Below are 24,527 nucleotides of genomic sequence, written 5' to 3' on the forward strand. Positions count from 1 at the left end.
AATCCCAATCTTAATTTCTTTTTTAAATAGAGTTCATTGTTGATCCTTAGCTCATTGTCTGGAACTGAACAAGGACGTACTCAATATTTGGTGACTAAACTTCCACTTGATGAATAGTTTTGTGCTGGCCACACTGTCAGGCTATTAGCTGGAACTTGAGAAAAGATGAACAAAATCTCTTACCATTGGAGCCCCAATTCTATGATCTTTTTCAACTTTAAATTCAGGGTGGTCTTTGTGGCTACCCTGCTCTGTTTTTCTTTGCTTGTCACGAATGAGGCAGTTTGATATTTGAATTCCTGATAAGCCTTTTTCAAGACTGTTAACATGACAATTGGCAAATGGCATTTTTCTATCTAAGGTAGGATAATGAATAAAATTTCCTTTTATCTTCCAGGGGAATCAATGACTACATTGAAAACTATGATAACACTGGATCTTTCCTCAATAACAGATGTGATTTGTAAAGTGAAAATCAATGTTTAGACTGATGATGTCTCTTAGCAATAAGGAAGATTTCATCTGAATAATTATAATAAAAATATATGATTAATCAGTTGAGTAAGACTAGAAATTCAGTAAATAATGAGCCTTATTGGGCCATTTTTTGGCTTTACAATCTGGAGAAATTGTGAGCTTCACACTTCTCCCTCAAAAGCACAAGCTAATTTCCTAAACACATGTCCCTGATCAGGGAGACATACAGTGTGCGTCTCTGTGGACACCTGAACCAACTGACGGACTGACAGATATTTCTTCTTATGCTCAGCCTCCCAGCAGGTTTGGAGTATGGGCTTGCAAGGATAGGTCCTCACATCCTCCAGGCAACCCCTTCTTTGAAGATGAATTTCACAATGTTTGGTTTCTGTTGCTGTAAAACAACCATCATGTATAATGTATTTACCAGCTAGACTCTTTTGGTTGTGGATGACCAAAACATGACCCAAACCTTCAGACATGAAAGGCAGGAATTTACTGGCTTCACACTCAAACCACAGAGGAGGGCAGGCTGGCTTCAAGAATGGCTGGTCTCAGTACTAGAGTACTGTCCAGGCCCTTGCTTGAGCTCTGCTTCTCTCAATGTCTTGGTGTTATTGACTCCAGGGAACACAGCCACTGACAGGCAGAGAGTCTTATCTCAACATCTCTTTTCCTAAAAGAAAAGTGTCTTTCTCACAGTATTACACAGAAGAACAATAAGCTTTTGGAAGGGTTAAGAATGGCTCATCTGGGACCATGTGTCCACCCCTTAAACCATCACATCATTGGTCAAACACTGGTCTGAATTTTCTGCTCACCACTGTAGTCAGAAGTGAAGGGACTGTTTCTGTAATGAAGGGACAGTGGCAAACATAAAAGGCACTGTATACACTTAATCAGGGAATTATATATATTAACCATTTTATTATGTAATATAGTTATATGTATATAGTCTATGGCAACACATTCCAGTGTTCTTGCCTGGAGAATCCCAGGGACAGAGGAGCCTGGTGGGCTGCCGTCTATGGGGTTGCACAGAGTTGGACACGACTGAGCGACTTCACTTTCACTTTTCACTTTCATGCATTGGAGAAGGAAATGGCAACCCACTCCAGTGTTCTTGCCTGGAGAATCCCAGGGGTAGGGGAGCCTGGTGGGCTGCCGTCTATGGGGTCGCACAGAGTCGGACAGGACTGAAGTGACTTAGCAGCATATAGTCTATGTATGTTTGTCTTTAAGAAAGTCTTGTGACTTATCCTGTCCTTGTATATGTGAATATATATGTATTTTTTGTATATCTGTATATACTACTTCATGAATATAGATGAATGCATAAATTGTACACATGTATTACTGTTTTGCAAGTAAGAGTGTATTTTTTCCTTTTCGGGGGATCCCATTTACATCCCCAGATCATAATTACCCAGTGAATGTATCCGCTATCTTCTATCCCCAACAGTAAAATGCATTCCAGGCAGATTGGCCTACTTATTGCCCCTACATGTGTCTGATTTCCTTTTTTGGAAAGTCAGAGAATCATGCAGACCTATAGTAGTACCTCAGGGGGCATGGGGTGCCATATCCAAATCAGGGGTACACAGAATGAAGCATTATTAAAAGTCACCTTATATGCAGTTTTTGTGGCATCAGGACCAAGATATGAATACTCCAAGACTGCATAACCAACCAAACAATATGGGGAGCTGGAAGGTAAGAACTAAGGGTAAGGGAACCAGAGGGAAGGAAGAAAGGAATGCACAGAGTGTGAGATGGAGGGGATTCCAAGTGCAAACATGAGTTCACTATGGCTTCTGTGTAGAGCTCTTGACCTATTGGGAGTGGTGGGAGCTGAAGGAACATGGACAGTTCACCTTCAGACCTTCTGCTTTAGCTCTTTTCCCCAACTCTGCTTTCTCTTCTCTCTCTATCCCATCCAAATCCTTACCCTATGCAAGTGTCTCACCTCCCCAACAAAGCCTCCTAGAATTATAACCCACAGCAAGGTCTGTCCCTCTTCTTTGGCAGTGGTGCCCCTGAGATTGCCTTGAGATCAGCCACTGTTTGGGAGCTGCTATTTCATAACCAGACTAGGAAACATAATCTTTTTTCCACTCAATAAATACATGTCCTCATACTTAGGAAAAAGATAAATTATCTTCCAAATGACAAATTCAATATGCACATGCCAAAGAAGTCATCTTTGCTGTATGTTAATTTAGTTGTTTCCTTTTCTATAACAATCTAATAGTTGAAAGTTATTTTACTTTATGGTTATACAAATGCAATGTTCAGATTTTAATTAACAATTAAATTGATGAGTTTTAAACTTCTGGAACATATATTTGCATATAATTGCTTTCAGTATACTTATGTAAAATCCAAAGCTCATATTCCCAAAAACAGAAAGCCTATTCATGTCAGCTTTAGTTACATGTGTACATTTATTTGAATGTGTAGAGTGTGTGCTTTTATTGCCAAGAAAGTCAGCTCTGTTTCTTAATTGTCACTATAACCACAATTTGGGAAATTCTATTACAACATCAATATGGTATGCACATCTTTAATTAGGCTAGTACGGCCTGTCATAGCAACTGATCCTATGTATTCTTATTTAGCCTACTTGAGGTTTTAAAATGTCCTCATTTTTTAAAGAGACATATTTCGGCCTCATTAAATTGTTAAATCAATATACAGCCCTACAACTTGATTGCTATGTTTGAGAAATCCTGTGCCTCTTCACTTAGTGAATCTTTAGCACCATCTGAATGGGCATTCTTCCCTAAACACCTGAAATCTTCTTCAGTTCTAGTGTGTTAGGACTCTCTTATCAGATCTGAAGGAGACACCTGTCACCCTCCCCCCCATTACCAGGAAGATCTGGCTGTGGCATCCTATTGATCCTCAGAGCTTGACTCTCTTATTTAGCAGTTAATGCAAATATGTTGCAGGTTGCTTGCTCTGAGCAATGTCTTCACATCAGGTCACCACCCAAAAAGACAACAGATTCCGTGGACTGGAGATCACAAACAGAATCTAACCTAGAGTTCATTTCCCTCTCTTTCCTCCAGATCTGCCATGATCTCAACAGGGAGAAACAATGATTACCTGTAACCAAGCCCTGCAGTCCCTTAGTCTTATATACCTTTTATTCTGCCACAAAATAATCATTAAAATCTGCATTAAGGAAAAAGGAGAATTCCCATGATACTGACAAGCATAGATGTGTCTTTTTGAAACACATATGGGTGTTTTATGCTTTTTGCTATGTCCAAGGTCAAATCATAATTCAGGAACTGCCATAAAGCTATAGGTGGAGTTTCTCAAATTCGGTCCTATTAAAATAGAAGGTTGCATTATTCATCAGTAGTGACATGAGAGGGCAAGTATGAGCAGCTTAGGAGTCAGGGGTTAAAGTGGGGGTGGGACACAGGGGAGCTATGGACCTATTGAAAATCTAAATCTTTCCTGGTCTCAGCTTCAGGATGGCACTTGCCTCTTGCCGGTTGTCAGCTCAAACAAGTATTGATGAGGAATTCTGGGTTCTCTGGTCAGCAGGGACTTCCTGAATTTCATCACTCACCAGGTTAGTTGACACTCATTTTGTTACCCTGCTTCTCAAGATTTCTCATTCCCCAAATATAAGAACTTTAGCCTATATTAAGAAAGGGAAGGGGGACACGGCAAAAGATGGGAGCCAATATTTAGACTGTCATTATTATGGTGGGATGGGTATTTTAATTTTTTCAATTTATCTCCTCTAGACTAGACCTCATAATTTTCACTACATATTCCTTTTTATGGATCTAGACCAGGAAAAGAAAATACTCCAACCATATGAAATGTGATGGTTGGATAACATCAGTGACTCAATGGAGTTTGAGCAAACTCTGGGAGATAGTGAAGGACAGGGAAGGCTGGCATGCTGCAGTCCATGGGGGTCACAAAGAGTCAGACAAAACTTATCAACTGAACAACATATAAAATATAAGCAAGTGCACCTATTTATCTCTCTTGTGTTCTTTGTACTTTTACTTCTTGTACTTCCTTGGGGAATAGATCGTTCAAAAACTATGTGAGTTGATCAAATGAAGCCAAGCTTCAACTGGATATAATTTACTATATGAGAGTTCTTCATGACAGATTGTCACAGATTCATGAGACAGCTTATTCTTCTACTTGTGCCAAGCCTAAAGGACCAGAATTCAGCTCACTTTTAAAGATAACAAAAGAATCACATCTTGCTCCCAAGCAACTCAGCTCTCTGGTGTCCACAAAATCTTCAACCTAATTCTGCCACGCCCATCCCGCATCTTTATTTAGACAGTAGTGGAGAGACATCCTTTCTTGTAAACATTTCTGCTCTTAAAATCTTAGTCTAGTGACAGCAATGTCTGATTCTCCAGGCAAGAATACTGGAGTGGGTTGCCATTTCCTTCTCCAGGGGACATTCCCGACCCAGGGATTGAACCCAGGTCTCCCACATTGCAGGCAGACGCTTTAACCTCTGACCCACCAGGGAAGCCCTCAGCTGAAACACTGGGCAGTAAAACCATTATTGACAATGTGATGTTTGCAGCTGCTCTGAGTCTGGAAATCATTGCTGGCAAGTTTACATGTTCAAAAAAATTCTTGGACATCTGGTGGTGTCTAGAAAGCATGTTCTTTCTTCTGAGAAACTCCTGAGAAAACCTCAAGGACCAAGATCTTGAAATAAATAGATCATCTTGGTGACCACTTAATTCAGCTCAGCCATAGCCATTGACTCTTTTTCCAGATTAGAACAGAGTGAATAGGAACACAGGAGTGTCTGGTTACCCTTGAAACAAAATTCAAGGGCCACTAATATAGCTATTTGCCCCAGAACATCAAATATACCACTTATCAATTTTGCTGTATTACTTAGACTCGAAGAATTTTCCTTCTGAGTCTAATAGTCTAACGTAACTATCTCTGAGAAGGCCTTTATTTAAGGCCATTATTTGGTGAGGACTTAAAACCATTGTTTGGTGAGGACCCATGCACAGAGCATTCGGGAGCAAGAGAATACAGACATGCGGTGGGAAAAGAAGAATTTTGAGAAAGATGAAATAACGAGGATGGAGGTAAAGAGCCACCAAATTTTGTTTTCCTCCCAATTTAGCCTTACAACTACCAGAGTTCAGAGGAAAATCTGTCATTCTTTTGGGGTGTTATACATTGTTCTTCAGCTTCCATGCAAAATTTCTGCTTATTACTTGCACTAATGTTTCAGCATTCTGAAACATCTCCCTTTAAGTCTTCCTGTGACCTATAAATTGAATCACACTGTTTGTGTTCTTTTATTTTTCATCTTTTGCTCAAAATTATGCTTTTTTAAATCCATACATGTTGTCATGTGCATCCATGCTAAGTCACTTCAGTTGTGTCCGACTCTTTGCGACCTTATGAACTGTAGCCGGCCAGGCTCCTCTGTCCATGGGATTCTCCAGGAAAGGATACTGGAGTGGATTCTCATGCCCTCCTCCAGGGAACCTTCCCGATCCAGAGATCGAACCTTCATCTCTTAGGTCTCCCGTGGTGGCACGCGGGTTCTTAACCACTAGTGCCACCTGGGCAGCCCACCTGTTGTCACACATAGCTGCAATTTCCTCGTTTCCATTGATGTGTGGGATTCCACTGGATGGAATCCCACACATTGAACCATTTTCCTACTAAGAGACATGTCCAGGTTCTAGAATAATGCTGTTATACATGATATCTGTGCCTCCCACTACATGCATTCATTCATGTCTCAAGTGAATACATGGATGATTAGAAATGCTGGGATGTAGAATATGCATATCTTCACCTTTACTAGAAAATGGGAAGCTGTTTTTTCCCAAAGTAATTATTCCCTCTACTAATATATGAGTTCCTATCGTTCCACATCATCATCACCAACACTTGGTATTGTCAGATTCTTGATCTTTTTGTCAGTCTGATTTTTAGTAAGCATTCACCTCCTTGTGCTTTTTTCTTCCTTCTCACTATGGTTTTAAATTTGCAAAACTTTGATTTCTAATGAGACTAGGAACTCCTTCATTTATTTACTTCCCTGAATCCAGATTCCTTAAAATTTTAAATTTCATATTCTAAACTTTTGTATTTTGGTGTTGTTCATACTAGGCATTTTGTGACATAACTGATAAGTACAAAGCAAGCAAAAGAAACTCATTCATTGACCATCAGTGTAGAAGTGGGCACTTCATGTACTTTGTCCTATTTAATTGTCATAATAACTTGCTGTGGTGGTTTAGTCACTGAGTCGTGTCCGACTCTTGCCACCCCATGGACTGTAGCCCGCCAGGCTCTTCTGTCCAGAAGATTTTCCAGGCAAGAGTACTGGAGTGGGGTGCCATTTCCATAACTTGCTAGTTGATCTTGTTTTTCTAAGTGTGAGAACTAGTACTCAAATCATGCCTGTGCGCATCTGTAGTCTAAAAGCTCTTTCCAGTAATCATGTTCCCTCTCAAGAAATTACCTTCACAGGATCAAAATCATGATCCATATCTTGTAGCAAAGTCATTGTATTACAAATCACACCAAAAGAAGTTCAAAAGTGGCTAGTTAATGTGAGTAATTAAATAATTGCAGCCCTAGGTCAGTTTTCCTCTTAATACTCCAAAATCCAATCCATTATTATATAAACAAATGAAAGGTTCTTTGATATTTGGTGAGATTTCTCTCATGAGAGTAATTTGTGAGACAGTTCAGTCACATGTTTCATTTTCTACCCATGAGAGGCACTTGTGAAATGATTAACATAATCCAGTAGAGTTATAGAATATTAAATGACCATCTGAAATAAAGTAACAAAAGACAAAAGTGAAACAAACTATTCTCTAAGAGATACATTGTTATATAAGTAATCAATTGATTAGGACATTCAACAAATTCAAGCAATAGACACTTAAAAAAATTAATTCAAAGCCAATTAAAGGATAAACACAAGCAAGACTCCTAAGAATTTATATGTTATTAATGGTGCCTTTTTCTTTTTAACTATAAAAGTCTAATAAAAACCTAATAAAAGCCTATAAATCATGCATGTATAGAAACAATTTTCAAAGAATCAATTTAACCAGAAGCAATGACTCATGCATGATATTGCCTACAAAAGAGGATGGATAAAGTCAGTTTTCAACATCCCTCACTGACGCTAAGAATAATTCTTGGGATGGGAGTTGCATTATGTGGGTAATTCCCTTCTCTAGTATTTTTGCAAAAATGACCTTTCAGTGGGATCTGATCCAAAATTCTTTCCAGTGATGTAGATACACTCGTGATTTGTACCTTTTTCACCAACAAATTCCAAAGGCTTGGACTTGGCAGCGATGAATATTAATCTCACACTCATCCCACTCCATGGAAACAAATAGTGAAAACAATTATATTAATCAGTTCTATACACTGCATGTATTTTGTGAAGTTTTTGATTTTTACTTCACTCCATGATACAAATCCTTGCTTGCAAAAATGCTAGCACAGTGTGCACTTTCTACTTGTCAAGATACCTCCATCCTCTTCTGTACCATCAATGGGCTACAAAGATTCAGAGGTTCAGTGATTATAGGATTTGAATGATTTTAACCCCTTTAAATTTGGAAACTCTTTAAATCCCATTATCTCTGCAGCCACTGAGAATTTTTAAATCAGCTTGGCCTTTTCTAGCTCCAGGTCTAAGGATTACAGAGTTTTAAAGAGTATAAATGCCTCTTTGCAGTTCTACAAAGAGCTGTCCCCAACCAGCTGACCTCCAGGAAATAAAGCCAGCCATTTCTCCAGCTGGCGACCGCTGATCAGAGTTTCTAAATGGAAAGATACATATGTTATGCCACAAACCACCAGGAAAACAAGTAATTGCTTCCTCAACTCCACATGAAGCATCAGAAGTTCTGATGCAGGGGGGGCGACAGACTTTAGACACGTGTCAGAAAGTGTCTAAGAATCAGAAACCAGGAAATGTCAGGGACCCAAAGAAGCGCCCTGGGCCATAGAGGAAGTTCAGTGATGGGAAGCCACCTCGCACCCAAAGAGAAGTTGTTACCATGGACACCCTTGAACCCTACGTGACCCTCTGAGGTCTTACCTCTTGCGTCCTCACATTTATGTATCCATAGTGAGTTCGAAGGGGCCGCCTGTATGTATAGGAGAATGGTATCCATTTCGCACCAGGTTGTCCAAAGCAGTTTAGTAGCAATGGGAAATTCACTTCATTTACAAGGCGCACCACCAGCAGGAAAAGGAACGCTGCTATGAAGCTCGCTGCAATCACAGACTTTCTCTACAAAACATTAAAAAAAAAGAAGAACGAATGACTCTCAATCAGAAACAGTCTCAGAAAAAGGATATTTCACTTGGAGACAGAAAACAATTATTTGATGCCCAGATTGCCCTAATGTGCTGAGCCTCTGAAAACAAACCGAGTATGGATTATATTTCCATCCCATTCCTAGCTCTCCTCACCTTCCTATCATCCTCGGTGACTCCTATGTAGCGTTCAAAACCCAAGTCAGACTTTCCCATCTATAGGAAGCCTTTCCTACCTGTTCATTTTCTTCCCCAGTATCGTCCCCTCACTCCCAACCTATCCACCCTAATAGAGGTAAGAAGTCCCACCCCTCCAGTACTTTGAAGGCCCTTCTCCTGTTGTGCATTTTTCATAGTATAATTCCTTACATGACTTTTCTTTCATGTTATTTTGAGTTTCTGGAGAACAGAGCTGCACTATGCCATATTGCTCTGTATCCTAAGTCCTTAACACAGTACATAGTGTAGGCACTCACAAACATGTGTGTGAATGAATAAATGAATTTTGCACATTCTGGTAGACCCAGTCTCATTATAAATCATTATTCTGTATCTTTATCTAGCACTTTACAGGCAAGAAACTTTGTGCTATAGGATATGCAAAAGTAAGATTCAAAAAAGCTAACACTAACAGTAGGAAAAAAAAACACATCAAGCAGCATAAGAACATCCCCTAAATGCGTTTGTCATCAAACCAGAGTAGGAGCAACTGTATCAGACTGCCATGGGGAAAGGAGAGCTGTATTTGTGCTTGAACTTGATAAAATGCATGCATTTTTCACTAGACATGTGTGAGCAGAGCTTTCTAGGAAGAGGGAACAGAGTAAGGAGGCAAGAAAACATGAGGTTATACATAGCCACATAGCATTTTGTTTTACTGTGACACAGAGAAGAAGAAAAAGCTGAAAATAAAGATGATAACTTTATAGACTGTCTCAGATACCAAGCTAAGTCTCTACTGAGTTTGTTAGATGATGGAAAACTTAAGGAGATTTTTTGTTTAATTATTTAATTTTTGAAATGTGACTGTTATATCATAATCAAACGCCAGTGTTTGAGGCACTTTGGAGCAGAGTGAAACCAAACACAGGCAGCAACTAGTTAGGAGAGTATTTCAATTGGCTAGGACAGAAGTAATGAGGAATGGAAGTGAGAATAGTGGCGGGAGAGTAAAAAGGTGAGAAAAGACATGAGAAAAACTCAATTCAGGTGGAAGACAGAAACCTTGGCTTCTGACTGAATAGAAGTGGCAGACAGAAAATTCAGAGATGCCTCAGATGTTGAGTTCAGGTAGCTGCAATAACACTAATCATATCAGGAGAAACCAGGGTGGTCAGGGCAGGAAATGATTTAAGAGAGTAAGTGGACAAAAGAGCTTGACTTTCTAAGTCCTAGTTCTCAAGGGCAAATGGGTTATCAAGGGGTCAGACAGAAAGTCAAGTCTAGAGTAAGAAGAAAGAAGAGAGCTGAGGACAGATGTTAGGAACAACACTGCCTTCTCTCCAGGGTGAAGACACAATTAAACATTCCTTCCTAAAGGAAGGGCTTTGCCCTTGACTCTTCTTCAAACTTAAGGGAAACCAAATTACTTTCTGGGAAAGACTGAATGCTTGTTGGTAGTGCTGTTGTGTTTTTAGCTTGCCACTTTCTGGTAGAGTCAGCTTCCTTTTACTTCTCACAGAATGTCCCAAAGGAGAAAAGAAGCCCAAAGCTGGCCCCTGAATCCTCCCTGGGCCCATGGTCACAGTCTCTGAAAGGGCAACAGAATAAGGCCTCAAAGTCAGACACGCAAAGGAAGTCTTCTCTCTTGCCCAGCTCCCAGGATTTGTAAAAGCCCCATCCATCCCCCTGTCTTGCCAGCCTAATTTTCCAGTCACCTGAAAGTCCCTTGAATTCTGCTTCCTCAGAACCCCTTATCTCACCACTTACTACCACAGCCTTACCTCATTTAACCTTCTAATCATGAAAAACTGTTTTAATTTGTTCCTCTGTGGGAACATTATGTCCACAACATTGCAATGTGTCAAGGTAACAGCTTAAATGAGGTGATGGATCTTACAAGTTTAAAGGGACATAGACCAGAACAGATGGCTAAATAAAAGCAAAGGGGCCAGTCACCCATTAAGTAAACAGGTAAGAACCTTTTTTATCACCATCCAGTAGTTTGTTGCAAACCAGTAGCTTGTTTTGAAGGAAACCAGGTGGGATTTGTGCCCAGCGTGGCTCTCTGCTTCTCTTAGCTGCCGCATTGCACTGCATGGCTGGGGCTGGGGGACAAAAGCATGGAGGGCCTGTCTGAATTCACTGATCTCACAAAACAACGCATACATAATGTACCCATGAGAGGTAAATAAATCAGCCATTTTGAGAGAAACTTCAAAATGGAATGAAATCATAGTCGTAAAAGCCTGCTACCTAGCAATCCATGTCTGCCTCCCATGTTCTATCAAAGGGAACCAAGTAATGAGCACAGAGAGGATGAGGGGGGCAAATGAGGAGTGAAAGCCAGACACTCACTCCTCTGCGCTGGACCTACACCACAGTCTGCAGTGGGCAGACAGGCTTCTTTCATGGCTCCGGCTTCAGCCTCGATTCTATTGCATTGTCTGCCCTCATTCTTTGCCTTCCTTCATATTTCCATATTCTTGTTTAACATAAACTCAGTCCCATAGTCCTAATATGAAACACCCTGATGTTTCACTAGAAAAGGTCTACAAGCATATTCTGGACTCAAGGACAGCAGGACTTAATGTGGAATGCATTCTTCTAGTAGTCCCTTCTACCAGATCATGACCTTGAGTTTCAACAGCTAAAACAAAACCACAATGAGGCTACTCGAAGTTTCCATACATCAGAACGCAGAGAGAATATGTATGTGTGTTTATATAGGGACATAGGAGCTGGGGAAGTTACAAAATACCAATATGCCATCCAAAATACCAACATGATATGTTGTTGTCATTTAGTTGCTAAGTCATGTCCAGCTCTTTGCAACCCCATGGACTATAGCCTCCTCTCTCCTCTGTCTATGGGATTTCCCAGGCAAAATACTGGAGTGGGTTGCCATTTCCTTCTCCAGGGGATCTTCCTGGACTAGGGATTGAACCCATGTCTCCTGCATTGACAGGCACTGGCAGGAGGATTCTTTACTGCTGAGCCACCAGAGATGTGCATCCATGATATACTTGAATATGAATATATTTATTCCAAGTCACAACTGCACATTGAGTCCACACTCTGTATAGACTTGGCGAGGTGCTGAAAACCAGGAATAAAACTACAGAAGATAGACCATGCTTGCAAAGAGTCACAACTTAGTGCACCTGGCAAGTGAACAGAAAATTAGAATACCACATATCAAATCGGGTGACAGAGGTATGCACAGGGCGGTGTGGCACCCCAGAGGAAGAGGGGGACAGCCATGCATGAAACAATCTAAAGAATGCTTGTCTGAAGAGGTGATGTTGAAATGGAGTCCTGAAGAATCAGGAGGAGACAGACAAGTGGAGATGAGAAGGGCATTCCAGGCAGAGGGAACAGTTTAGACAAAGGCACAGAAGTTTTTTAAGGGCCTGAATTTGGTCAGAAACATGCAAGTCATTTGATAAGATGAATACATTTCATATGTAGTGGGAGATATGCTGGGAAGTGGACAAGGTTCAAATCATAACAAAAAATAATAAACCAAATGCATGAAGTCAGATGCATTTATTTGTCCCACTTCCCATACATTAGGATAATGAAAATAAATGCATAAAGTGCTGTTTTATAACTCTATTCTTCACTTTCAAATCTAGTGAAAATGTGTCCATCACTTTATATTACAAATTGCCAGTTAACATACCACAACCTGTTTCCAGTTGTTTGACTTTAGTTTATCCTATCAGTTGCTTCTTCTTTTAACTGTTTTAAGTCCATCAACAGTCAGCAAATGACTCTACTTGTTTACACATGTGTTCTACATCTAACAATTTGTTTATGGAATTGATCACTGCTGTTTTTATTGAAGTAATCAGAGCATTCTCCAGATTCAACAATCAACAATTAGGTAAGAGAAGGCAACAGTAAGTACTTGTCAAGTTAATAATGCACAAGATTCAGTGCAACAAACTTTCACACTGTAGAAAACAGATATAAATTTAATAAGTCATTCCCCTAAGCTCACACAGTGAACACTGAATGATATAATAGGTGGAAAAAGCAAAGCACAGGTCAGGGAACCTAGTGAACACTCAAAAATGGAAGATGTCACTATTACAATATGACCACTATGGTGAAATCCTTGCAGGACATGAGCCAGTGATGAGCACAGGCTAGCCCATGGGAGCACATGATAAGAACTGAGAGATACCTTTTTCTTAAATATCCCAAGCAGCTGCAGACACATGAACATTCAGCACAACTCATCCACGCGAGTTCTGAGAGAATGTCACCATGCCCAGATAGATCTGATGAATTGCTTTGCAGAAAGCTTTCTCCTTCTTTTGGGCAAGTCTGAAGGGGCCTTTAACAGCTGAGACATTTAGAATTTAATCCCCTCTGTGCTGCAAAAATATGCATCAAAAATGTGGCATTCCAGTTGCTTGCTCTTTAGGGTAGGAATATCATTTATCAGACTTTATAGCAGAAATACCTATTTCAAAATAAAACCCACAGAGAATTCATGATTTAGGAAGAAAACAATTGCAGAGATGTGGACCTAGCAATTTTGCAACCCATATTAACATTTTTATGTTTTTATTCTTTTTATCACAGACTTTAACCACAGAATACGTTCTTTAACTTTTAGGTTAGTTGGTTGCTAGATTTTTTTTTTTTTTTTTGGTTTATTTTCTGTAAATGATAGACAACAGTATAAAGGTATATTTTTCTATTTAAATTGTATTATTTAATGACTAAATTAGCTGTTTATGTGGTAAAATGGCTCACTTTTGTTCGTATGCTATCACTTACTCAATAATAAATATGAAACACAGTGTCAATTGTATTATTTATACCATTACTCAGTAACCTCACACAGTGATGGGAACCTCAGTTCAGTTCAGTCACTCAGTCGTGTCCGACTATTTGTGACCCCATGAATTGCAGCACACCAGGCCTCGCTGTCCATTACCAACTCCCAGAGTTTACTCAAACTCATGTCCATTGAGTTGGTGATGCTATCCAGCCATCTCATCCTCTGTCATCCCCTTCTCCTCCTGCCCCCAATCCCTTGCAGCATCAGGGTCTTTTCCTATGAGTCAACTCTTCACATGAGGTGGCCAAAGTATTGGAGTTTCAGCTTTAGCATCAGTCCTTCCAATGAACACCCAGGACTGATCTCCTTTAGAATGGACGGGTTGGATCTCCTTGCAGTCCAAGGGACTCTCAAGAGTCTTCTCTAACACCACAGTTGAAAAGCATCAATTCTTTGGCACTCAGCTTTCTACTCATTGCTTATTTGTGACTTATCAAATACAATTTCTTTTCCTGTATAAAAAGCTATATCTTCAATGTAATTCTACCTTGTGCCATTGGCCAAGCTCCAAATCTGGTCTCCCTGAATGCAACAAAGCTTCATCCCTTTTGTATAAGGATGAATTAGCAAAGCTCAGGATATATAAATATAACCTTCATTTGTTTCATTTTATTTATTGAATCAACAAACTGGATCCTGACTGTTAAACTATGGTAAACTCTGGGGAAAATCTCACTCATGTGTTGGGTGGGATAAGAAAAAGAGGGTAAAAAAAAAAAAAAAAAAGTAGACAATCCTAGACTGGTGGAGTCCACACAGGAGCTTATCAAGGGCAGCCTTAGGCAGCTAGCTGGTAATAGAATCATTGAGGCCATCAAGAAGAGAGAAGTGAATGTCAAACAAGGTCAACAGGGGAGAATAAGCAGCACTTCAGAATCCAGGAGGCTAATGAAGAAAATGTGATAGGAAAAAGCAATACATTTTGGGAGCAAGCTTTCAAGAGTGCAGAAGAGTGAAGTTAAAAGAGTAGGAAGGGATTTGGTTATAGGAGGTTATACATCATGCCAAAGAGTCTGCACTTTCACTATAGACTCTGAAGAAGGGGTCTAAGTATGGGATAGAGAGGTCAGACTTGATCATGGAAAGCTCACTCTGGAGGTAGTGTAGTAAGTGAATGGAGAGATCCTTCAGGAAAGACAATGAAAAAAGGCAACAATGGATTACTTCTTCAGATATCACTAATGGACACTAAAAATTCTCAATAGGAAAACTGCAATTATTACTTTCAACGACTGGTTTTTCTTTTCCTAGAAGAGCCCATGGGAATAAAGTCCAGATATAGCAGACATGGGTGAATAACCATCATAAACTTAATAGAAGATAGCATTTAATGAGTGAGATTAGTTGGAGAAATATTTCTGTAATCCCTACCTTCTAGATTAAGAAATAGAGATATAGAGTGGTTGAGTAATGTGTCCAAGGTCACAGAGCAAGAAAATAGTAAAGACATCTATGTAACTCAGATATTCTGACTCTAGAGTCTGTCTTTTAGTGTATGAATTAACTAAGTTGTTAATTGTTACTCATACCAAGAGGAACACTCTTATAGGACTGGTTCAGAAATTTTAAAAACTGGTACTAGCCATAAGCAGATTTTGTAATACATTTGTCAATAAGCAAAATACCTAATTCATATGGAAAATTAAGAGGCTGATCTGAAACATGGTAATTATACTTATTTCAAAATCAGTAATTTGTGGACAGATTTAATTCTGGCTCTATTCTCAGTATTAAAAATACAACTACATTAGCTCTAAGGGAAAATCAATACTAAAGTCTTTTTTTTTTTTTTTAATTTTATTTTATTTTTAAAATTATCCTTCCATCAAAATTGCCACAGGTAGAGAATATTAGTCCCAGTAGCCCCCATTAGTCAATCAATACTATGTAGTCTTAATTCAGGAAGTCTACAGGAACCAACATGACTGAATGGGTATGTCTTCCCTTCTCAGCTCCACAATTCCATAATCTTTTTATTCAATGAAGATGCAGCCAAACAGCAAAATCAGTTCTAATGAGGTGGATGAAACTGGAGCCTATTATACAGAGTGAAGTAAGCCAGAAAGAAAAACACCAATACAGTATACTAATGCATATATATGGAATTTAGAAAGATGGTATTAAGTTTAACCCCAGTGTAAGAGAGTTCCCTTTTCTCCACACCCTCTCCAGCAAAAGAGACTTTTGATGTATAGATCAGTCTTATGGACTCTGATAATGGGAGAGGGAGATGTCTATTTAGGCCCATTTTTTGATTGGGTCATTTATTTTTCTGGAGTTGAGCTGTAAGAGGGAGATTTGGGAGAATGGCATTGAAACATGTAGGTTAATTATCATTTGTTTATTTTTGCTTTTATTTCCAAATTCTGGGAGGTGGGTCACCAGTCCAGGTTCAGGAAGTCTGAACCCGATACTGGATGCATAATCTTTTTATTTGAAGATGCAGGGCTGGTGCACTGGGACAACCCAGAGGGAGGGTATGGGGAGGGAGGAGGAGGTGGGGAGGGTTCAGGATGGGAGAACACATGTATACATGTGGCAGATTCATTTCTGGATATTTGGCAAAACTAATACAATATTGTAAAGTTTAAAAATAAAATAAAATTTAAAAAAGAAAGAAAAAAAAAACAAACAGCAAAATATTGATGGTTTCTTTAAATAAATGTACACATAAATATATAAATAAATAAAGTCAAAACATTAAAGTGAGTTTTTTTTAGTTGTAGAACATCTTCAATATGGTGATCTACTTTAAGAATGTGGAGCCACATCAACATGTCACTTTCAGACATGGGTACAGTCCAATAAGAAATACAAATCCAATCAACAAAACCAAAGCAGTAGAGGTCTCATGGGCATCCCCACTGTCATAAACTATTCTATACAAAATACTAGGAAAATTACAGGTGGCCAAAATTGTATTTCTGCTTTACTGACTATGCCAAAGCCTTTGACTGTGTGGATCACAATAAACTGTGGAAAATTCTGAGAGAGATGGGAATATCAGACCACCTGACCTGCCTCTTGAGAAACCTGTATACAGGTCAGGAAGCAATAGTTAGAACTGGACATGGAACAGCAGACTGGTTCCAAATAGGAAAAGGAGTACATCAAGGCTGTGTATTGTCACCTTGTTTATTTAACTTACATGCAGAGTACATCATGAGAAATGCTGGGTTGGAGGAAGCACAAGCTGGAATCAAGATTGCCGGGAGAAATATCAATAACCTCAGATATGCAGATGACATCACCCTTAGGGTAGAAGTGAATAAGAACTAAAGAGCCTCTTGATGAAAATGAAAGAGGAGAGTGAAAATGTTGGCTTAAAGCTCAACATTCAGAAAACGAAGATCATGGCATCTGGTCCCATCACTTCATGGCAAATAAATGGGGAAACAGTGTCAGACTTTATTTTTCTGGGCTCCAAAATCACTGCAGATGGTGACTACAGCCATGAAATTAAAAGACACTCCTTGGAAGGAAAGTTATGACCAACCTAGGCAGCATATTAAAAAGCAGAGACATTACTTTGTCAACAAAGGTCCATCTAGTCAAGGCTATGGTTTTTCCAGTGGTCATGTATGGATGTGAGAGTTGGACTATAAAGAAAGCTGAGTGCTGAAGAATTGATGCTTTTGAACTGTGGTGTTGGAGAAGACACTTGAGAGTCCCTTGGACTGTAAGGAGATCCAACCAGTCTATCCTAAAGGAGATCAGTCCTGGGTGTTCATTGGAAGGACTGATGTTGAAGCTGAAACTCTAATATTTTGGCCATCTGATGCGAAGAGCTGACTCATTGGAAAAGACCCTGATGTTGGGAAAGATTGAAGGCGGGAGGAGAAGGAGACGACAGAGAATGAGATGGTTAGTTGGCATCACCAACTCAATGGACATGAGTTTGGGTAAACTCCGGGAGTTGGTACTGGACAGGGAGGCCTGGAGTCCTGTGGTTCATGGGGTCGCAAAGAGTCGGACACAACTGAGCGAATGAACTGAACTGACTGAAAATTTCTTCAGGGATTTTTTTTTTTTCTCCAAAGGAAACTTTCTGTAGCTGCAAACATGTGCTGTGCTTAGTCGTTTAGCTGTGTCTCTTTGTGACCCCATTGACTGTAGCCAGCCAGGCTCCTCTGTCCATGGGGATTCTCCAGATAAAAATACTGGAGTGGGCTGCCATTCCCTTCTCCAGGGTATCTTCCCAACCCAGGGATCAAATCCAGGTCTCCTCCATTTCAGGCAGATTCTTTACTCTCTGAGCCCCCAGGGAATCCCAAGAATACTGGAGTGGGTAGCCTATTCCTTCTCCAGTGTATCTTCTCAACCCAGGAATCAAATCGGGATCTTCTGCATTGCAGGAGGATTCTCTATCAGCTGAGCTACCAAGGAAGCCTATAGAGAAGTTCAAGTTAACATGAACATTATGAGTATCAGGTGTCATGTTAAGAGGTCACACTGAACTTTCTAACACTTTATTTTAAAACTAATGAAAAATGTCAATGAGTTTTCAATATGCCTGCACATTTTTCTTATTTTATTTGAGGAGGGTATTTAGGTTTTCTGGCCTAATTTGATTTTCAAACTGCTGCAATATGAAATGAAAACAATCATGGCTACATTCACTGAGTTTATTTTGTAAAAGAATATAAAATCAGTTTTATATCATTTTGCTTCTTCATCTTAAACATATTGCTTCAGCATATATCCTTTCATATAGAGAAAGAAATCAAAGTTCTTCAGAAACACAAGATAGAACTGGAGATGGGTATTGAATATGTAAAGCGAAGAACCCAGCAAGCAAAATCTCTCACTGTGGCTGTACAGATAGACATAGAGAGATTTAATCCAAAAGGCCAGTTCTTATGGTGAGAGCATCAGAGATTGGGGCAAATGAACCTAAAGTTATGTTTTTTCCCTTAAATCTTTGTACTTATAGGAAGAAATATGTTCCAGTCTACCTGCTGTTCTCTCCCTATGCCCTGGCATTCTGTTGAGGGAGGAGAGGTGCTAACTAACGGGGGGTGATGAAGACAATTAGGTCAGCAGACCAAAGTTTTTGTTTTATTCTCAGCCAACACATAGTCTTCATTGGCCTTACTAGATTTCTACAAACATCAGCTTGGCATCGTTTACTCTTAAACCATTGAGTTTGTCTTTTAGAATCCAATTCTTACTTCCTGTTTAGGACACAGAAGTGGAGCATAAGGATAAATTCTGGTGATCCTGATGTCATTAGGGCAGGGGGTCCTGCCTAGAAGCATCATGATAATGATTAGAATGACAAGGATGAATCTATACAGCATTACAGTGTACAGCACTTGCCTGTAAGCACTTTCAGACTTACCACCTCACTTGATTTTCCACATAGCCAGTGAGATAAGATGGGATGGTCAGATGCGTGAAAGTTTCATCTCCTATCTGTCCTTTCATTCCCTTCACGTTTCCAGCTGGGCTTCTCACTAGGCTCCAACACCCCTTGGCTCCCAGTTCCTGTGACTTTGTCTGGGCTGCTCCCCACTATTGCCCTGCTGCGTTCTACCACCCCCATCTCTATAAGTTCAAGTATAACTCAGCCTAAATCATGTAATCTTCTTAAAACTCTCTATTTCTCCCTGACTCCCAGTTCACAAATAACGGTGGGGTGGGTAATGAAAGAAGATAGAAGAAAGAGATTAGCAGAAATGCAGAGTGAGGAAGGGAGAGGGAATGATTCTCCTATAATTCTGTTTATAAAAATTCCTCGAGGATGTGAACAAAATCTGAGAAACATCCCTCATACAGGCAGCATGAAACACAGTGTCTTGAATTTAAAAGAATGAATATCAAATATTTGTTGAAGAATAAAAGAGAGAAAGAAAGGATGGATGGATTCCAAGTTATTCTCTTCTAAATATAGGCAGTAAATAATTCAAAAAGTTGTAGTTTAGGGTCATTAGGAAAAAAAAATGTTTTCTTATGAGCGGAAAACCCACAAACTTTTCCTTTCTTTCTTCTTTGTAATTCACTTTACTTAAAACTACCTGTGCAGATTTGATGTGAGCATGGAGAGGAGACAAGGGAGGAACACTGGCATGGGGGAACTTAAAGTGGGAAGAATTCTAGTCCTTGTTAAACTGGACTTTTTGGTGAGCATTGCTTCAAAGTTCTGATAGAACTCACAGATCTGCTAAGAGCAACATCCTTTTTACAGCACATAAAGAAAAGACTTACAATAATTCACATTTTTAAGAAAACCAGCTCTTGTCCAAGGAAAACTCTTAAAGCTAGAATCCCACATCATGGAATGAGAAGTGGATAACAAAAGGGTAGCCTGTCCTTCTAATAAGGACAATGGCCCATTTTCTGAGAGTAGGAACTTGCAACTGTTAGCTGTGTGCTCAGCAAGCATCAGGTACTGTGCCAGGAATCTTATAGGGATGAAATTAGATTCTCACCAGCAGCCTATCTGTAGACTCAGGGTGGTCAAGTTACACTAAATGAGCCAATATAGGTAACCTTGGGCACACTGTATAACTTGTTTGTGCTTCTATTTTCTTACATGAAAATAGAAGGGGGGCGGGGGTGGATAGCACCTGCCTAATATGATTGTAAAAGGTTTAAATGAGTTACTACATATGAAGGGCATTACAGCACTGCCTGGCAAAAGGAAAGTGCTTAACACATGCTAGCTTTTATTGTTAGAGTATCTCATCAGATCTAAGACACCATCCATTGTTCATCACTGCTGCTGCTGCTGCTGGTAAGTCACTTCAGTCGTGTCCGAGTCTGTGCGACCCCATAGACGGCAGCCCACCAGGCTCCCCCATCCCTGGGATTCTCCAGGCAAGAATACTGGAGTGGGTTGCCATTTCCTTCTCCAATGCATGAAAGTGAAAGTGAAGTCATTCAGTCGTGTCCGATTCCTAGGGACCCCATGGACTGCAGGTTACCAGCCTCCTCCATCCATGGGATTTTCCAGGTAAGAGTACTGGAGTGGGTTGGCATTGCCTTCTCCAATTGTTCATCACAACATTACTCTAAATATGTTACTAGAGTAAATATAACATTAGTCTAAATATGTTAAGAAAGGAAACCAAGGTGGGGAGCCGACACCAAAATGCTATTCCTTTCAAGTTACAATAGTCTAGAAATAAAGGTGCCATCCTAAAAGGCACAGCAAGAAGACAGAAAGGAAAAATAATCTCCCCAAGAACCTGAACCACAGTCAGGTACTCAAGCAGCCTTCTGATACAAGTTCACACAACCACTGTGATTCAAGGAAAAAGTCAGTAAATAACTCAATTTAAAGTGATCTCCAGATGGTAGTATCCCCAGATGACCATCTGACACACAAATCCCATCTGGATGAATTAAACTTTATTGTAGGCAGATAGAAAATACTAGGTACTGTGTATAAGACTCTGTTCATTTTCAGAGATGCAAAAAAATAGAAAGATATTTTTAAATAAATGAAATATGATGATATTCCCTGGAGAAGGAAAGGGCAACCCACTCCAGTATTCTTGCCAGGAGAACCCCATGGACAGAGCAGCCTGGCAGTCCATGAGGTCACAAAGAGTCGGACATGACTGAGCGACTGAGCAATGGCGGTATTGCTGTTATAGGTGTCAATGTTATCATCATCGTCATTCTAGGGAACAGAGAACCAGGAATGGAGCTTGGACTATTTTAAACACCTGTCCCTCACCCTAAACTCTAAAGGAAGCATAACCACAAATCCGCAGAGTCTGACAGAGTGCTGGAACTTCCCAGGACACTGGAATTCACAAATATAAAAACACTCAAGAGCTTTTTTCCCCTCTTGTCCAAATTGCACAAGTTAAACAAATAAAAAGTCACCTTCTTTTTTGGAAAATGTTTAGACTACCCTGCACACACATGCACATGGGCCCCATCTCCATGCACCGATATCAACTGTTGCACCTCCTGCACCTCCTAGTATCTCTTTAAAGAATGCTCTTGGAGGTCAAAGTTGAACCTTGGCAGAGGAATGCATACATATTAAACAGTCTTTTTATGAACAGCAATAGAGTTTTGCCAGAGCATAAGTTTCATGATGATAATAAATAGTACTGTGTCATGAACATTTGAATTTCTAAGTAAGATAGGTTTCCTATCAATTCTTGACAGTAATTTGAATTGCTCATGAAACATAAAGTCTATTAGTTTATTACTTATAGTTTCCTGTGCTAAAATAGCAAAGGCAGAAAGATCTCCATTGTTATGCACAAGGTCTGTCATCAGTGAGTTCCTGATATATTTTTTACCATAACCAGATCAGTCAGTGCTGTATTTCCTATAGCCTACTAGCCATCTCTATTTGGACATCTGAGGTAACTCGAATTCAATAGCAGTAGTCCAAATCCAAACTAATGATACCTTCTCTTCCTTATCTACAGTGTGCTTCTGAGTAGCTGCCATTAAAGTCACTTTGGAGTGCCAATACTTAAAATCACACTTCTGCTTAGTAGCTATACAACATGGGGCATCTTAATTTTCTTTGTCCTTGTTCCTCATCTATAAAATCATAGAATCATAATGAAAATTAAATAATGAGAAAACACATAAAGAACCAAGCTTAGGACAGAGCATAGCAGGCAATAAATGATCATTAATTTCCTTCTGTTCTCCACATACTAGTTCCCTACACAAGCTGTCATTTTTTCATGGACTGTCTTCTTCTTTCCTTTCTCTGTCAGAAAAGTGAAAATGAAAGAAAGTAAAAGTCACTCAGTCATGTCTGAGTAGCCCGCCAGGCTCCTCTCTCCGTGGAATTCTTCAGGCCAGAACACTGGAGTGGGTAGCTGTTCCCTTCTCCAGGGGATCTTCCCCACCCAGGGATTGAACCCAGGTCTCCCCCATTGCAGGTGGATTCTTTACTGTCTGAGCCACCAGGCAAGCTTCTGTCAGAAAACTGCTACTTATTCTTTGAGACTAAAGCCAAAAGATCATCTCTTCCAAAACAATCCTGATCACCCTTAAAGATTTCAGAACACTTTTTTCTGAGGCATAATTCATGAAGATCATTCATCTGGTAATTATTTAATTACCAGGCAACCTTCATCATTCAAATTCTGCGAACACACAGCATACCATGCCTCCACATTCTTTTTCCCCAGACAGACATTACTAATCAGCCATAGTATCATTTCTCCCTGAGTAAGGATGCAAGTTCAAAACCCTTTCAACACAATGTTCCAGGCAGTAGTAATGCTAATAAATCAGCCTGGTATATTTACCTCTGTGGCACAAAACAGGTAGCAACTTAAGATCAGAGGCTATGTCTTGATAAGTCTATAACCCATGTGACCACAGATATGATTATTATCCTCTCTGGGTCTTGATTTCCTCACCTGTACGACAGAATATTTTTAGGAAACTAGCTGGTGATCAAGTCTAATGACACTGTAATGATGACCAGGGACCCTGATACGTCAAAACTGATGTCAGTTCAAGGAAGGTCTGTAGCACAGCTCTGCACAAGGCCCCCACTCTGGGTCCAGGCCCATTTCTTATCACAGAGTTAGGCATGCCTTCAGACACTTGAAAATTGAACCTGGTGTCTATGTAATTGAAATAGAAATGGGGTGAGAATTTGTGATCTTTCAACTTGGTAGATAGCAGCTGCCACTTACCAAAGCCTACCTGATTGCAGCTATTTTGTACCTGCTGAGAAAAAGTTTGCAGCAAAAGAGATTATTTCCTTTTTAACCCTTGTCTGAAAAGAAGTTTCCATGTAATTTGACCCAGTTGTATAGAACAGGATCAGGTTCAGTCTTTCACATGTATATGGACACTAGCGGGTTAACACCCCTGGCCAAACCACTTCCACTGAGCCCTGACCCTCTCAATAGGAATTTTAAATGTCCACTGAGTTATTTTGTTGAAAATTTGATATCAAAGCAAAGACAGTCTGAACATTTTCAATTCTATGTATATTTATTAAAATAAGAAAAAAATCTGTTTTTGTATCTTATGCGTATGTATGTGTTAGTTACTTAGTCATGTCCGACTCTTTGCAAACCCATAGACTGCAGCCCACCAGGCCCCTCCGTCCTTGGGATTCTCCAGGCAAGAACACCGGAATGGGTTGCCATTTCCCTCCCCAAAAGGAACTATAGAAAGGAAAAAAGTGAAGTCACTCAGTCGTATCCGACTCTTTGCAACCCCATGAATGGTAGCCTACCAGGCTCCTCCATCCATGGAATTTTCCAGGCAAGGAGTAGGTTGCCATTTCCTTCTCCATTGTATCTTGTAAGTGACTGCATTAAAGATGAAGTTTCTCTGGAGATTAGTTCTATGAGCCAAATATTCAGATTTATTCAGTAAACATTATCATAAAAATATATACCATGGTAGTTCCAGGAAAAGAATTACCAATAAATAGTTGTGAAGAAACAAAGGCCATTTCCCCAGATTTAGAAACAGATTCAGTGGATGAGAGGTAAGCTTGTGCTAGATCTTAATATTTAAACTAAAATTTCAGCTCTGGTGCCCAAGACCCTGCCTAGGTGGGTATTCTTTTACAGAACTAGGTCCAACGATTAAACTTTCACAACCGCTAAAGGGTTTACCACCATCCCTAACATTGAACTTCCTATTCACTAAGTGTGTCTGTTCACTGTTGGAATGACTAGCTTAACATCTCTCTTCCTGCAGGACTATGAACTCTTGAAAATCCAAAGCTCTACCTCTCATGTTCACC

General features: G+C 39.8%; 1 protein-coding gene across 2 annotated transcripts in view; it reads right to left on the bottom strand.

Annotated features, from left to right (window-relative positions):
- Positions 1–24,527, bottom strand: part of ST6GALNAC3 (ST6 N-acetylgalactosaminide alpha-2,6-sialyltransferase 3) — a 629,047-nt gene that overhangs the window by 360,167 nt on the left and 244,353 nt on the right. For both annotated transcript variants that reach the window (XM_070367847.1, XM_070367846.1), the window contains exon 2: positions 8,588–8,782. In XM_070367847.1, coding sequence (XP_070223948.1) covers positions 8,588–8,782 — 195 coding nt within the window. The remainder of the gene's footprint in view (positions 1–8,587; positions 8,783–24,527) is intronic.

This window comes from Bos mutus, chromosome 3, assembly GCF_027580195.1.
Source record: "Bos mutus isolate GX-2022 chromosome 3, NWIPB_WYAK_1.1, whole genome shotgun sequence".
Classification (NCBI taxonomy): domain Eukaryota; kingdom Metazoa; phylum Chordata; class Mammalia; order Artiodactyla; family Bovidae; genus Bos; species Bos mutus.